This window comes from Rhinolophus sinicus, linkage group LG13, assembly GCF_036562045.2.
Source record: "Rhinolophus sinicus isolate RSC01 linkage group LG13, ASM3656204v1, whole genome shotgun sequence".
NCBI lineage: Eukaryota > Metazoa > Chordata > Mammalia > Chiroptera > Rhinolophidae > Rhinolophus > Rhinolophus sinicus.
This window is the reverse complement of record NC_133762.1, coordinates 46,800,066-46,816,711: the sequence shown is the minus strand read 5'-3', so window position 1 is coordinate 46,816,711 and position 16,646 is coordinate 46,800,066. Positions and strand designations below refer to the sequence as shown.

General features: G+C 43.0%; 1 protein-coding gene across 1 annotated transcript; it reads right to left on the bottom strand.

The window, feature by feature from the left end:
• Positions 1-513: 513 nt before the first annotated feature.
• Positions 514-16,099, bottom strand: LAMP5 (lysosomal associated membrane protein family member 5). The gene is made up of 6 exons (XM_019734920.2): positions 15,103-16,099; positions 14,366-14,538; positions 13,862-13,993; positions 13,631-13,736; positions 11,997-12,185; positions 514-1,399 (listed from the first exon to the last, which is right to left on the bottom strand). The coding sequence occupies exons 1-6, from the start codon at positions 15,164-15,166 to the stop codon at positions 1,221-1,223; spliced, it is 843 nt and encodes a 280-aa protein (XP_019590479.1). The 5' UTR covers positions 15,167-16,099; the 3' UTR covers positions 514-1,220.
• Between the last annotated feature and the right edge of the window lie 547 nt (positions 16,100-16,646).

Genomic DNA, 16,646 nt, shown 5'->3' with positions numbered 1-16,646 from the left:
CCTGTAGAGAGGAACTCATGGGCTGCCTCTAATGTAGTAAAGATTGCATGGGAAGGGTGGATTTCCACCTTAACACCAGAGAAGAGGATTTCCCCTGCACCCACGCAGATCTTCTGAAAAATGATTATTTCGAAAGTCAATGAAATTCAAACATTTTTCTAGGAAGTTTCAGTAAATTACATTTTACTTCAACTAAAACTCAACCTAGGGTACCATGTTCAGTCCAGCTTTTTAGTCCAAAATGAAATGCCAAGTTCAAGACCAAGAAGCATCAGAAGCAACATCAGACTAATGGTTCAAGAGCTGGTATTATTAAAACGACTTATATTTGCCTAAATAAATACATGTTTTTTCAGCTGGGAAGGCCCACTTCCCCCTCATTGCTTCCCTGCCTTTTCTTTGCTTTTCCTCTTGCAGAAATGAAAAAGCCCACCATCATCATTCCCCTCTCTCCTCTGGATGCCAAATAAAACATTCAAGTTTTGTTTTGTTGTTTCAAGAAAGCAACCAAACTTTAGACAGTAGTGTGTTTTAATTCATTCTGAAAAACAAACTCACATGGATTGATTGATTCTTCAGGTCCCCTGACTTGGACCTGGCACACTATGAAGTCCACACAACTCTGCATAGTTACATTAAACGGGTTCTTGTGCTGCGAAGTCACTGGGTGCAGGTAGCAGTGCAACATTCCCAAGACAATCACTAGACATGCAGAACGCCAGCCAGAAGCATGGATCACTTTCAGGGGTCTTGCTGCAGGGAGCATGAGGCTGTATTTTGTGTGTATTGACAATTGTATAGGGTAAGCCAGCTGTGTTCAGGGAGCAAAGCACCCTTATTCCTCTGAACCTAACGGGGTATCTTCCCAAAAGAAGTGTCTTTCCAATCCCTAAAGTTTGGGGCCAGATACCCCTCTGAGTTGTATGTGTTGCTCCTTAGAGAGTCAAAGCCAAGCCACCATGAGTATGAAAGCTGGCTGATCCCCTCTGTCTTCATTTCCCAGCATGGAGAGAACAACTGCCATTCACCCCATGAATCCAAAAGAATCCCCCCATCCCTGGGTTTAAGCATGGATGCCGGCCAAGCAAGCCTTGGATACCCAGGACTTTTGGATTGTAGCTATGTTGGTGTATCCCATGTTTAAGGTGGTAAAGTGCTTTTGTTTCTCTACCTGATCCAGCTGGGGGACATGGGCTGGGGGGCTGCTTGCCTAACGGCCCCTAGCCCATGTGCTTATATTGGGACCGGTCCCTAGGGATCTGCACCTGGTTGGCAGTCATTTTGTGGTGGATGTGGTAAATTGCCAGTGTTACCACAATGACGAGGCCCAGGATGAGCCCCAAAATCAGGGGCAAGGTTTCCTCCAACTGCTCCCGCTCATCCACTGGGCATTTATGCTCTGAAATGGGAAAGAAGAAGAAAAGCAGTGAGCTCCTGACACAATATTCTAAATCATAAGTTCTCCTATGAAAACTAAAGGAAAATGGGGATGAAAAACTCTCTCAAAGAACCTTTAGGGAGACATTTTTTTTTTTCAGAAATAATATTTCCTCAACCAACTCTAAGGCTGAACCACTTAATATTTCTGCATAATATAATATAAAAATACATCAGTTAACTAGGGCAACATTCAATGATCAGATTCCTGGTAGATGTCAACAAAACTTCCAGATGATTTATTTAAATTTTCAGAGTTTCAGCATTAGATACAACCACCATCATTTTTATTGTTGGCTTAATTTTTTATTGTTCGTTTAATTCCAACTTTTTTATTGAAGTATAATGTACACATAGATAATTGCACACAAACATACAGCTTTGAAAAGTCTGAAAATACCAAGTACTGTCAATGACACAGAGCAATTGGAACTCTCACCTGTTATTGGGAAAAAATGATATAAACACTTGGTAAAACTGTTTAATGGTTTCTAATAAACACAAACACACCTACCTTATAACCCAGCATTCCATGCCTAGGTATTTACTTAAAAATAATGAAAACATATGACCACAAAAAGACTTGAATGTAAATGTTCATAGAAGCTTTATTCATAATAGCCTAAAACTGGCAACACCCAAAATGTCCATCAAAGGGAAATGGATAAATAAACTGACATATTCATACAATGGAATAGAAATCAACAATAAAAAGGGATGAACTACACCTAACAAAATGGATGAATCTCAAAAACATATTGAGTGAAAAATGTCAGACACAAAAGAGTACATATTGTATGATTCGTTTATATGACATTCAAGAACAGGTAAAACTAGTCTATGGTGATTAAAATCAGAAAAATGCTTACATCTGGGGAACAGGATACAAGGGGACTTTCAGGAGTGAAGGAAATATACTATATCTTGACCCGAGTGGTTACGTGGTTGCAAGTATAGGTAAAAAAAAGCATTGGACTAAATGCTTCAGATTTCTACATTTTAATATACGTAAATATACTAAAATTTTTAAAAGAAAGTGCAGAGCTTGGTGAATTTTCACAAATGAATATTTCATGTAACCAGCACTAGATCAAGAAAGAAAATGTTACCAGCACCACAGGGTTGATTCAATTTTCACCCTCTTAAAATTCAAGACAGCTTAATAGTGCTATGTCTCCATTTCACAAAGAACCAGAAAAACAAGTTTTGGGAAATCTGTGGTCAGATACTTTGTAGAGTTGAAGAAACTGCATTCTTAGAAACCTGGCCATGTTTGCTCAAGCTGCTTTGCTTCTTGTGGGTAACTAGTGGCCTTTCCACCTAGTTTATGAGCCACAACTGGAGAAAACAGGCTTTAGATAGCTCTTCATAAAGACCAAGTTCTTAAGTCCAGATGACCCAGTAAACATTTATCGAGCACCTGTGTGCCAGTCTCCTAGTCTTTCCTCTCACCTCGCCTGAGACCGAAAAAAAGGAGGATAAGGCCTGAGCTCCAGAAGTCTTGTCTCTCTAATAAAAAAATCTGGAAAATTGCAGGCTAATATGCAGCTTTTAAAAAGCAGGATACTTAACATGCCTGATTCGTAAATTAACTATCAGTTCTAAGCACAAAGTTTGTCTCATTTAATCCCCATAACAATTCCATGAGTAAATACTATTATTATACCTATTGTACACGTAAGGTAACTGTGGGGACACAGCCAGGAGTGCAGTTTCCAGGCTCTCGGCTTCCTGTGGAAAGGTGCTGGCTCAGGTAGTAAATGGCCATCAACTGTGATTGAATGGCCATCAGCTGTGGCTAGTTGGGCATCAGCTGTAACCAGTGAGCCACTGGCCACTAATATAACTGCTATGGCTACGCTAGTAGCAAATGGGGGCTAGCAAGAAGATGGTAGCTGACAAGCGCGGATTGCAATTAGGACGGCGGGTTGCAGGCAGAGTGGCTCCTGCTTCCTGTGTCTCCAACCCAGCCGCCAGCGAGAATATAGTGGTATGACTCCCCTATCTATGGCTCCGTGGGTGTTCCTTTTGGACCTCACCATATCCTGCGTTCTTATGTGGGGAGCGGGAGCTGAGACCCCGCAGGACGCCCCACTTGACACATGGCGCAGCGAACAGGGTCTCCCACATGACAGTAACCAGGGCAGAAAGAAACTAAGGAATTTGCCCAGAGGTAAATGAAGCCCCAATGTGAACTCAAACAGCCTAACTCAACAGCACTCGCAGGGCAGCACTTAGCAGACATGAACTAAGGTGAGAATTAGGGTCAGGTCCATAGCAGACCTGAGCTACTGGCATTCAAAGGCTACCGAATCACAAGGTGGGCAAGATGAGGGTTTCTGGGCTCTGTAGGTCTGGGTACTGGTGATGGAGGTACGTTCAGTTTCTGAAAATTCAGTGAGCTGGATACTTCTTACTAATGGGTATGAGGATACTTTTGGGGGTGATGGGTATGTTGATTTTTTGGATTGTGGTAATGGCTTCATAGGTCTATTTTGAATATTTATCAAAGAATATATTTAAATATGTACAGTTTATTGCATGTCAATTATACCTGAATAAAACAGTTTTAATATATATATATATGTATATATATATATATATATATATATATGCAAATTTACATTCCCCAACTGAAAAATTATTTTTTAAAATAGGTTTTTAAAACAATATTTTGGCAAATGTTAGGGAAGTTTTAAGGACCTATTCGCACTAAACTGAGCCTTTCTTCTTACAACCAGAATAATTGAAAAGAATCAGTAGGCGACTTTTCTTTTTCACTATTTGATTCAATTCTAATGAGTACCACAATTTGAGTATCAGCCTGCAGCTCAATATACCCATTTACCCAGGGAAAAGACTTGGTGTCCTTACAAGGTGCACCAGGGATAGCTATGGGCCCATATCTCCATAGCCAGAAGTTTTTTTCTTTTTTTCCCATGATCCACGCTGCCTGGGAACAATGGGGGTATCCTGGGTTAGGGATTTTGTTACCAACAAAGGGTATTTGTTTTCCTCACCACAACACACTATGGCCCTTGTAATGTTAACACTGATTGTGGGGTTTGCTAAATTTCCATGTGCTAGGTGCAAACTCATATATTGATATTAATAACAAACACTTTTCAACCATACCTGAGTTGATGTTTATGTTTCCATGACCTTGGGAAAGCCCCTAGGTCACCTAAGGATAGAGGCTGGTTGCCAGGGGAACATGATTTAGGAGAAGGTAGGGGCTAGTGATGAGTTCAATTGCCAAAGGCCAATGATGTAATCAATTATGCCTGTGTAATGAAGCCTCCAAAACAAAACGGACAGGGTTGGGAGAGCTTCTGATTGGTGAAGATGTGGAGATTTGGGGAGAGTGGTTCAATCGGAGAGGACATGGAAGCTCTGCCTACTTTGCCCTACACATCTTTTCCATTTTGGCTGTTCCTGAGTTATATCTCTTTTTAACAAGTGGGTGATCTAGTAAATAAAATGTTTCTTTGAGTTCTCTAAGATAGGCTAGCAAATTAATTGAGCCTGAGGAGAAGGTTGTGGAAACCTCTAATCTGTAGCAGGTGGGTCGGACACCCAAGTAACAACGTTGACTTGTGATTAGTGTCTAAAGTGGGGAGGGGAGGCAGTCTTATAGCACTGAACCCTTAACCTATGGGGATGCTATCTCCAGGTAGATAGTGTCAGAATTGAGTTGAATTGTAGGACACCCAGCAGGTGTCAGAAAATTGTTTGGTGGCTGGGAAAAAGATTTCATATCGGTATTGGTGTCAGAATCTAGAGCCAGAAATATTATCCTTAAATGGATAATAACTCTGGTGTAGTTATGGGAAATAATATCCCATAACCCATCCTTGAAGGAAGACAGAGGAGAAAAGCACACTGTATTTTGGTTTAAACACACACACATACACACATACACACACACACACACACACACAGACACCCCAGGGAGTGCCAAAAATATATATATATGTAAAATGTATACATACCGGGTGTGCAAAAAAAAAATGTATACAAGTGGACACTTTGGTTAGCATTGCTCAAGCAGTAGTTCGCCATAATCAGAAGTGTCTGGACGCTGATGGTAACCACTTTGAGCACCTGTTGTCATTGCAGAAGTCAATCGTGACTCGTATTCATCTTTTGTTATTGGTATATATTGAGTATTACAATTTTAATATAGTGTTCCTTTCTTAAAATGTGTATACATTTTTTTTGGCACCCTCTGTACATGTCAAATACTATTGTGTTTTAGTGCTTAACAAATTTTTTTTGCCTTAGGAAAAAGACCTGAACTAACACACCACAGGGATATATATAATATAAGGAGTATTAAACTATGGACATGTCAAAGATAATCATGGGAAAATAAGGGATGTCAAAAATCACTATAAAAAATACTGGCTCCCCCTCCTCACCCACCCTCTTCCACTAAGTGGTCAAGTAAAGGGGAATTCCTGAATCTGCTGTCCTCTATCCACCATTCCAAAATCCACGAAGTTCTGGAAACCAAAAGTACATTGTGTCATTCCTTTGGCAGCAAAACCTGACTTAAACTAACATTAGGCTATTCATGATTCTCAGGCATCCTACTTAGTGTGAAGATTCACATGTTTCACTACAGGAAAAAGATACTAATATATCTGACTACAGGGGGCTGCCGTGACTCTCCTGGGGTCTTCCATAATAACAGTAGTCCCTCCTTATCCATGAGGGATATGTTCCAAGACCCTCAGTGAATGCCTTAAACTGTGGAGAATACCAAACCCTACATAGGTATACCATGTTTTTCCTACATAGATATGCCTACGATCAAGTGTGATTTATAAATTAGGCACTGTAAAAAATTAACAACAATAGCTAAAATAAAATAGAAAAATTATAGCAATATACTGTAGTAAAAGTTATCAAATGTGGTCTCTCTCTCTCTCTCAAAATATACTATTGTAATGTACTCACCCTTCTTCTTCATGTGATAATGTAAGATGATACAATGTCTGCGTGACCAGATGCAGTGAAAGGAATGATGTAGGCATTGTGATGTGGCAATGGCTACTAGAAGGGTTGCTTAAACACGAGATCTGCAATACCATAACCGTCAATCTGATAACCTAAATGACTAACAGGCAGACGCATATACAGCGTGGACAGGCTAGACAAAGTGATGATTCACATCCCAGGAGGCAGGAAGTGGGACAGCACGATATCTTATCACGCTGCTCAGAAGGTCACAAAATGTAAAACCTATGAATTGTTTCTGGAATTTTCCATCTAATATTTTCAGACCATGGTTGACTGTAGGTAACTGAAATCGTGGGAAGTGAAATCACAGATAAGGGGAGATTGCTGTTTATGAACTATGCACTTCCCAAAGTCTATAATATTCTGCATTCTGAAATAACATCAAGAGTTTTAGGTGAGCGATTGTGAACCCATGAAGAAAGACATACATTCCCCTTTTACACCGAAGCCAGTGTTTTCAAACGGCCTCTGACCCAGAGGACAAAAAATTTTTACATTACAAGTCAGAACATATGTATACACACATAACTAAAACGAACATTTTATAGAACAATAGTTATGCTTACTTTGTGCATCTAATAATTTATTCTCTGTTCTATTCTCTTTCATTTAAAACAGTGCTGGTCATGACCCACTAAAGCAAAAGTTGTAATCATTTTTGTGCCGGTATGATGAAACTATCACCCCTTCTCAGAATAATGTTTATAAATGCATAAAAATAAAATACATAAGATTACAAAAGAAATGGATTACACTGAAATTCAGCTACAAAATATTTTTTAAAGTAATTTGGGAGACAGTAATACATGCACTTCTTTGTTAGTATACATGTATACTGGCTGTGATTGCGAAGTAGTGAGAAACATAATTGTTACTTTGTAAAATCTGCACAAACTAATGTGAGTTGAAAATATGATTTCTATTGGTGACAAACTCATGGGTATCACTGATACTACTCTGTGGATTGCTACCATGTTTCCCTGAAAATAAGACCTAGCTGTACCATCAGCTCTAATGTGTCTTTTGGAGCAAAAAATAACATAAGACCCAGTCTTATATAAGACCCAGTATTATGTTATGTCATGTCATGTCATATTATATATTATATTATATTATACTTATTATATTATATTATCCCTGGTCTTATATTATATTATATAATCTTATTTTAATATAAGACCGGGTCTTATATTAATTTTTGCTCCAAAAGACGCATTAGAGCAGATGGTCCGGCTAGGTCTTATTTTTGGGGAAATACAGTATATCACAGATCTACACATCCCTCTGGATCAGCATTGGCAAACCCTTCCTGCATCTGTGGCCTGGCAGCTGGCCACAGGAAGCTCTGCTAGGGGTCGGCGTACAGAGAATGGCACGGCATGTTCATTCCCACTAAAACACATTGTTTTTTCCATTGGTTCTGGGTAAAATAACAGATCAGGTGGCATCTCTCAATCATTCTGTTAGGAGCAACAACAAAAAGCTCATGAATTCAGCGTACGCAGCAACCTTTCAAAAGGTGCCTCCTGCATCCAGGTATTGATTATGGTTGCTCAGCAAGCAGCTGAGGCTCTGAGAAGCTAAGAGCCCAGGATTTGATACCCAGACATGTTCTTGTCCCAGCCCTGGCAGCCAGTAGGAGTGCAGCCTTCACCAATAACTTCATTTCTCTGAGTCTCAGTCTCTCCACTGTAATGGGGGACCTCGGTGCCTTCTTCACAGGGTGGTTGGTTTGTTTTTCCCCCTGATAATTAAAAAGGGACCAGCCTTTATGTGGTAAAATTTAAATGCTTGTTAAACCTGAACCTTTAATAAAAGTGAACAGAAGTACCCTTCGAGATCTGTTACATGTTTTCTGTCATTATACATAAAAGCTCTTTTAATTCAAGCCATACAATACTCAGACTGGTTTGTTCCCTCCCAGTAATGCATCCCTCATCCCTTCACAGCAGAAATCTCCCGGGGCCTTTGAATAGACACACTACAAATTAACTGTGGGAGGACAAATTAATCCACCCCAACTGACAAACACAGGTGCCTTGAATGGCAGGATGGTAGTGCCATACATAGTGTATTTGTTATGGAAACGAGCCTATTGGCCCCTAAATGCTTTATTTCTTCACTGCAGACAGAGACCCCATTAGCTGAAAAGCCTGCGGGTGACAAACTCAAATTTTTACACATCCAATTATTTTTAAAACAGCCCAAACAAGCAGATTTTTAGCCATTTAGAGCCTGCCTGCTTTGCATACCAAATCTCAACCAACAGCTGTTACCCATTGATAAGATAGGGCCTTGTAGTTTTAAGGCCCAGAGCCTCTCTGCTGCCCCTCAGGGCTGTCTGACCCAGAGGCTCCTCACTGTGTGTTGAGTGACATTACCTAAACTAGTAAGGCCCCTCTCCCATACCCACCCCCAGGATGTCCCTTGTTCTCCTCCCCCTCTGGATGGTGGTGCCTGAGGCTCCTCTCTCCAGACAGTTTCATGCTATGAGGGGCTTCCTTTCTCATGCAACTCTGTCCAGATGCCACCCAATAAAGCTGTGTGTTACTGCCTCTCGTGGTTATATATTTTCCTCAATCAACTCAAACCCCCTGAAACCCCCTACAACATTCCATGGACAGCAGCATCACTGGGGAGCTTGCTAGAGATGAAGCAAGCTTGGGCCCCACCCCAATACGTACTGAACCAAACTGTGGGTGTTACCAAGTTCACCACAGTTGTACACACTGCAGCAAAGGATGCGTATGGATCCTGCAGTTGGAGATGTGCTGGCTGAGACTTTCACTGGGGATCAGTGCAGTAGCCAAACTCAATGCACTACAGGGATTTGTGTGATAGAGACGTCAACACCCACTGGGGCTGCTCTCAGCCCCTGTGAGTGTCCACTAATCTATTTCATCGGCCCTTCCTTGCTTTTCTCAGAGTCTATTAAGTAGGCAGGTGTGAAACTGCAGACTGCCAGGTCTGGCCCCCTGACACAGGGAATAGGTTCTTTATTGGAAACCCTTATGCTGTGGGCCCTGCACACACATGGCCAACTGTCTGAACACACCCCTGCAGTGGGTGTGCAGATAGGAGCAGTGCCCCCCGCCCTACCCCATGCCCACATGCACACAGGCATCTACAACATATCCTGAGTGTCTATTCTGGGGAGTGAGGGTCAAACAGAAAAACTGTAGGATTCCACTAAATCCAATAAAATCATCTCCTGCAAAACAGTGGGGGCGGGCAGGTGCTGAGAGGCACAGACAGGAGGAGCCTGGAACAAAAGAACCCCTGTCACACAAAGGCATGTCATCCAGTGAGTGATTCTGAATGAGGCTGCCTCCTCCAAGGAGCATCAAGGCTTGAATTCCAGGGCACCCTATGGGAGCGACCATCCCAATTATCATCCAGAAAAACCTGGGTGAGGCATGCGCAATTTGCTTGCTTGTAATATATCTGCATTTAGGAAGTTATACACGCTTACAAGTCTATTGCACCCATCTAGGACCTGGAAGTGGATAAAAACTGCTTTGAAAATAAAAGATGTAATTAAGTCCTTGTCTTGAACTTCACCAGTTTGGGAGAAGGTAGCTCTGGTCTTTATTCAGTACTCATTTACTCTTGCTTTGTACACATCCTAAACATTCACGTGATTGGATTTCTCAGTTCATAAACAACTATAAGCAACAATTTATAAATAACCCAGAGTGAGTTAGGGTGAGGTTGTGGTAAGGAACTACCATAGTAAAAGCAGCAGTTATAGCACCACTAGTACCAAGAAGTCAAGAAGAGCCTAAGAACAGCTGAAAACAGAAAGTCATTAGGGACTTTTGAAAGTACTCATATAAACTCAAAAGCATCTGTGGTAGGGACCCTGGAGAATGATACTATACAATCCAATATTTTCATCATAAATTCCTGGTCATCAGTAATCACAAGTCCAATTACATTTAATTATATTTAATATTTTCAGTTTAAGAAAGACACTACTACATTTATAAATATTTCTATAATCAGACATTTTTAAAAGTTAAGGTCTTGACACTTAGAGTTTAGTTTCAATGCTGTAGAAAATACATTAAAACAGAATATCCCCTCCTTCCACAAGAACAGGTAAGTGTAGCACTGCTTTACTAAATCAATTACATTCTGATTTGCCTGGCATTGAAGCATTTGGAAATCTCTATTAATGGAGTCCGCAGATTCAGAATATCAATTCAGCCAAAATTAACTGGGCAACTGCAATGTGCCAAGCACTATATTAGGTACTGAAAATACAAAGATGAAAAAAAAGCTGGCCCTTCTCTCAAGGACATAGGAATTCTCAAATGCCTTCTGACTAACCACTGCGAGGGGTGGGGAAGGGGTTCTATTCAGTATGATTTGAGTGGAAGGGGCATTTTATGGAAGCTGGGTTCCTTGGGAAATGACATAATGATTTGTATGTGACACAGATGGGGACTCCCTAATATCCTGCACATTTGAATAGTTGAATTTACCTGGGGAGCCCCAGCCCAAAGCATCTATAAAGCAGTCAGAATCTCTCCCTACTTTTTAACTACGAGGAATAAACAGAACATCAAACTGTGTTTAACAATCTCCCCCAGACAAGAGAAAGAGAACAACTGAATTGAAGAGTGCACTTACTCCACATTCGCCCAGTGTAAATTGTTGGTCAGATTGAAGAAAGGTGGACGCTCCTCATGCCCTACCTCTGCTGGAAGGCAGAGAACCAAGAGAATGTGGCCGCCCTGAACCTGCCCAGGTGTATGATGCCCGGTCCCCTTTCAGGGGCTAGCACAGACTGAGAAGAAGCATTTCCTCTACACCCCAGAGGGAGCAGATCAGGGATCCATGCCTCCCTGGAGCCTTGTGGGTACCCCTCCCACAAGATGAGTGCTCAGAGAAGGCAGGTCTTCATAATTCTCTCTCTGTGACCTGCAAGTCACACACACACACACACACACACACACCTATTGCATTCTAGCCACACAAAAACGTCGACTCAGTGGTAGAACCTACAGGTGGAAATGTCTGTGAGAACATGGAGAAACTGAGGCCCACAGAAGCAAAGGCCCTTCTCTAACCCATGGTTCTCTAGGTAACTTCTTGAGATTTTCAGCTGCTTTTTGATTGGAAGACTTGCACCAAAAAAAAAAAAAAAAAAAAATTTTCCAAGCTGACTTTCATACCTCTCCTCCCCCTATCGAGTTCCTCTTTTGGTAAAGGAAGGAAGAGAAAGAGGAATAAATAAAGTGAGGGAGGAAAGGAGTGAAGGAGGAAAAGAAAGAAAGGAATGAAATGAAGGAGGAAGGGAGAGAGGGGAAAAAAGCAAAGCCATTGAAGAAAGTTGATATGATTCAGTTTATTGCCTTTTGTCTTGCAAAATATTATAGAGGGAGACCCTGTTATATTAACCTAGAGAAAATCCAAGTGGCAATAGCCTGGGACCCTGGCAGGTCTCCTTCCATATCCATCCTGAAGTCAGCCTTCCCTTCCCTCCCTCACCACCTCCTACCCCTGCCCCCACCTCACCACCAACATACCTTCACTGAAGACAAAATCAGAGACGATATCAAAGGGCTGGATGTGGACTGCAGACAGGATCATGGTGACCGTCTTCTGTGGATCGCTGGAGGCAAGTGAAATGCTCTGCTGAGCTTGACACTCATAGGACTTTCCAGCTGGGGTGACCAAGGCAGAGAGGCGATGCGAGTTGGCAGTGTGCTTCCCCGCTGCAGGGAGGGCCCAAAGCAATGGTTAAGCCTGTCTCTATGGCAGATGGCAGAAGCCTCATTGCTCCTAACCTCCCTTGCCAGAGAGTTGGCTCTTGCCTCTCCACTCCAGACCCTCCTCTGATGTCTGTGTGGCCAGGCACCACACTGCTTTGCCAAGGCTGAGGCTCTGCCTAAGGCATCAAGTGGTGTCGAAGGACAAACACACCAATTCTTTCGTAAGCAGGGGCTCAAAACATTAATTTGGAATTTTTGAAATTTCTTTTTTGGAAGAGGAACATCATACCTAAAACCCAACCTTTTTACAATATAAAACCTTTAGATTGTAAAAAAAAAAAAAAACACAAAAAAACCCTTTGGAATGGAGATGCCAAAGACACAGAACAGTGACTTGTTTTCCGCATTTCACACTGGCTGGTAAAGAATAAAATACCTTCTTCAACAAAGCATGGCTGATTTCTGGTGCCTTGGGCAGACGCCTTTGCATTTGTGTATATACACCCTCTGGAGGCCTGCCTGCTTTTTCTCCTCTTATGGCATATGTTTGTTTGTTTTCCCTTTTTCTTTTTCTTTTGGGAGGTGTCTAGTTTAACTAGGAAAATGCTTGAATATGAATTTTGATGAAGAGAAGAAAAATGCTCTTTTTCCTGTGATAATAAAAAAGGGTGATATGTATTCTTTCATGTGCTCAAGATAAATATTTTCCCAACTCAGGTGCTCAGGTGATCAAAGGCCCCTTTAGGAGTAGGTGAGACCATTTACAAAATTAATTGATTAATGAGTTAATTAATTGAAATGTGGTCTTTGATAGCACCTGCAAATGTGAACATTGTTATCTGGGAAATGGCTGTTCCTCTTACCACGATATTTTTGGAGAATCTGGGTGAATTGTTGGAGGGATGGGCAGGAAAAGCTAATAAATTAGGCCACCGGTTCAGAATGCACTCTGGGGTGGATGCAGTAGATGACTGAAGAGGGCATGGAAGACCTGCTGCCATGCGCCAAAAGATACTGAAGGCCATCAAATATTGACCTAAAAGAAAAGTCATACTGCACCCTTCAAGTTTCAGCGCATGAAATGAAAAACCGAGGTGCAGAAAAATAAAAATGCAGTTTTGCCCTTCTCTGTGCTCCTCTAAAGGACAAATCATAAGAGGTCGTCCTGTGGAAGGCAGGCCTTCAAGAGACTTCTCATCCAGGATCAGGCCACGGGTGACTGGCTGGTCCTCAGTCCCGTGATTTCCTGCGCGTCTACAAGGCCTGAAGCCCACAGGACCCACCGGAGCTTCCGCTGCCTTGAAGAGCAAGCCAGGCCGAATTTGGCCTGGGAGCACAAAGTCAGAACCGGTTTCCATAACATTCCCGAATTTCCTGAGGAAATGAGCTTCCATGCCTACTCTCTCTGCAGTGTCTGCGCTTTCCCAGCCCTGCTGGCCTCAACTCACCACTGACTGCGTCTTTAAAATGGGTCTTCTCCGAGGAGTCGTAGACAAACTGGACCTTGCTCAGCCTCCACGTCGCTTCGGGTCCCTTGGACGTGTTGTGGCTTTCCTACCGAGCAGGGGAGGCGCGAGTCAGTCGCCCCCGCGGCTTCTGGATGGAGAAACCGAGGGGTGGTCCTCGCCCACACCCGCCCAGGAGTTTGCGCCACCTTTGCGCGGTGGGCTCGGTGTTACCTTTACAAATAGCATCTTGAGTGTGTACGCGGAATCCACCCAGAACACCTGCAGCTCCGACTCGTTGTGGCCACAGCGGCCCTTCACCTCAGCTCCCCGGGTCAGTGAAATATCAGCCTGTTCCGTGATCAGCTGGGAACACAGACGCCCCGCACCCCCTCAGCGCGCCTGCCCCCAGTGGGGGCTGTAAAGGGCGGAGAGTCCAAACTCCAGGACGCACGCCTCAGCACTCCTTGCGCGCGCGCTCCCAAGTCCGGGAACATGCGGTTAGATGCTCTACGTGCAGACCCCGCCGTTAGGGATGCAGAGAGAGGGAGTTACTTTCAAAGCAGGCAGGGCGAGCGGAAGGCGTTACAAGCCGGAACCCCCATGCAGCATACAGGAGCAGCCTGCGGGGGCGCAGGGGGGAAAGGCAGGAGACCCAGGTCTTCACTGGGCCTTGAGGGAGAGTACCCTTCGACCCTTGAGCCCTAGGAGCAAGCTGGGAGGAAAAAGGTTCCTTACATCAACATAATTGCTGGCCCACACATCATAAGGGACAATAAATTTGGCTGCAAACTCTGCCATGAGACATGTCGTCCCATTTTCCCGCACCACAAATATATCTTTTTCAGGGTTAGTGGAAAGGCCTGAGAGATTTTCCACTTCTTGTTCTGCCATGATTCGAGCCACTGTATCTGCGAGGGGGGAGGGTGGAAAAATATCCTATCGGTTTCGGGCTCAGTGAGCCCACGCGTCTCTGGCACAAGGGTAGAGAAATAGTGGTCTACAGGCTCGGGGTGACAAAGTTCCCTGCCGACTGCTGTGCGCTCTGCGAGCCATTTCTCTAACCTAGCGCCAACAGTTCAACTCCGTTGCTATCATTTTTTAATAAAAAACATTTTTTTTAATTTAAGCCTTACTAATTTGTAACCCAAATGGCCTTTTTCTTTATCTTAGGATTTTAAACAGAATCTTTCTTGCCAACGCTCTGACCCCACGAAGCAGGCCCGTATAGCAAGCACTGTGTCTAGGATATGGCATACAGGTGTGTGGCTCTCTGGGGAATTCCCCGCCGCTAGTGGGAAGGCCTTCCGCCCCCTCCCCTCACCTCCGAAAAAAGAAAAAAAAAAACCCAAAACAAAAAAACCCGCAAAACGTTAAGGGCCACATTGTGACCTTAAGCTACTGACTTTACTATGCCGGTTCTATTCTCTGCAAAGAGTGCACCCTGCCTTCACAGTCGCCGAAACGCTACTCACGGAACAGCATCAGGAGAATTCCAAGTCTATCGAAGCTGAGAACGGCTCTTCCTCGGAGATCCATGTTTGCTTAGCAGCGAATGAGGCCAGATGTGCTGCTGCAGAGGCTGCCCGAAGAGGGAATCCCTCAAAGTCGCCGCTGGAGTGAGCCCGGGTGAGCGAGGGGCGGGGAAGCCGTGAGGGAGGAGGGATGGAGCGCGTGTTGTGTGCGTGCTGGCGAGGACTTGGTGCCGGCTGCTGCACCGACCGATGCAGGCTGAACGCGAGTCTGCTCACTGCGGAGGAAAGGACCGCGCGGCGAGGGAGCTGTCCACAGCTGCGAGTGCTGAAAGGAATCGGTTGTGTTGCAGGAGTGATTGTGGCTTGGCTTGTGCAGAGGGCCAATGAGATTTTGGGGGGCTAAAATTCTCCGAGTCTGTTTCCTGTTCGGCGATTGCATTCACAAAGATGATTCAGTCCTGAGAAACTTAATGGACTTACTCGATATCCTTACCAAGAACAATTATTAGGTGTTGTAGCTATCACATATCACATAACTGGAGTCCTAGCTTCTGAAAAGGCACCTGGCTCCTGAAAGAAGATGGTAGAGCACAAATTGTTGCTGCTTTTGGGGTGGAAGAGTAGGCAGGAATAGAAAAGGAAAATGCTATGGCAACAGTTTCCTGCATTTGGAGACATCTTCTCTCCTCTGCTCTCAGTGAGCTCATGGGTTTAAAGTTAAATTAACGCCTACTCACATGAGGCCCTCAGTCAATGCAGTATATCTATTCGGGCTTATTTTCTGTGAGTTCTGCTCTCTGGTTGCATAAGGACTCTGAACTCTGGGGTCACCTACCTACCCTCACTCATTATATTGTGACTACTCTGCCAAAAGGAATGTGAGTAAACCTGAAATTTGTGAGGGTTATCTAGGGTCTCTTAGAACAGTAATGTTACATAGTTATGTAAACACACACACTGATATTACTCTTCAGCCTCTAGTGGAACAGAAAAACAAATACTACTGAGCTAATTCCTGTATTTGCATTGTTGGTAGTTTTTCTCTTTCTTTTTCTTTTTTGCTCCAAAAATCAGAATCAGAATACAGCTATTTCAGCAGCAGACATGATGTCCTCATCAATTGTAGTGATGTTCAAATATGTCATTTCTTAGAGGATTTCATTATGTGAATAATCAGTAATATAAAATCATAAAACAATGTCACATTAATGGGAAAATTACAAAGTATTTTCATGTTGTCAAATTTGATCCTCTCTACTATGTTAGAAGGCAGACAAGGGAAGATACACCTTATTGTAGTTGTACATACCCTAAAACTGAGGCTCAAAAATTCAATGACCTTCCCAAGTGTCACATGGTCAGTTAGAATTAAAACAGAAAAACCACATGCTTTAATTTTGTAGGGATAATCTTCATTTTTTCTTATATAATAGTTTGACTCCCAAATATACCATATTTAATTTTCATAAACATCGTTATTTAGTGACCAAATAAAAAACTGAAACCTAAAATTTCTATCACTAATTAACGTTCCTGAGATACAT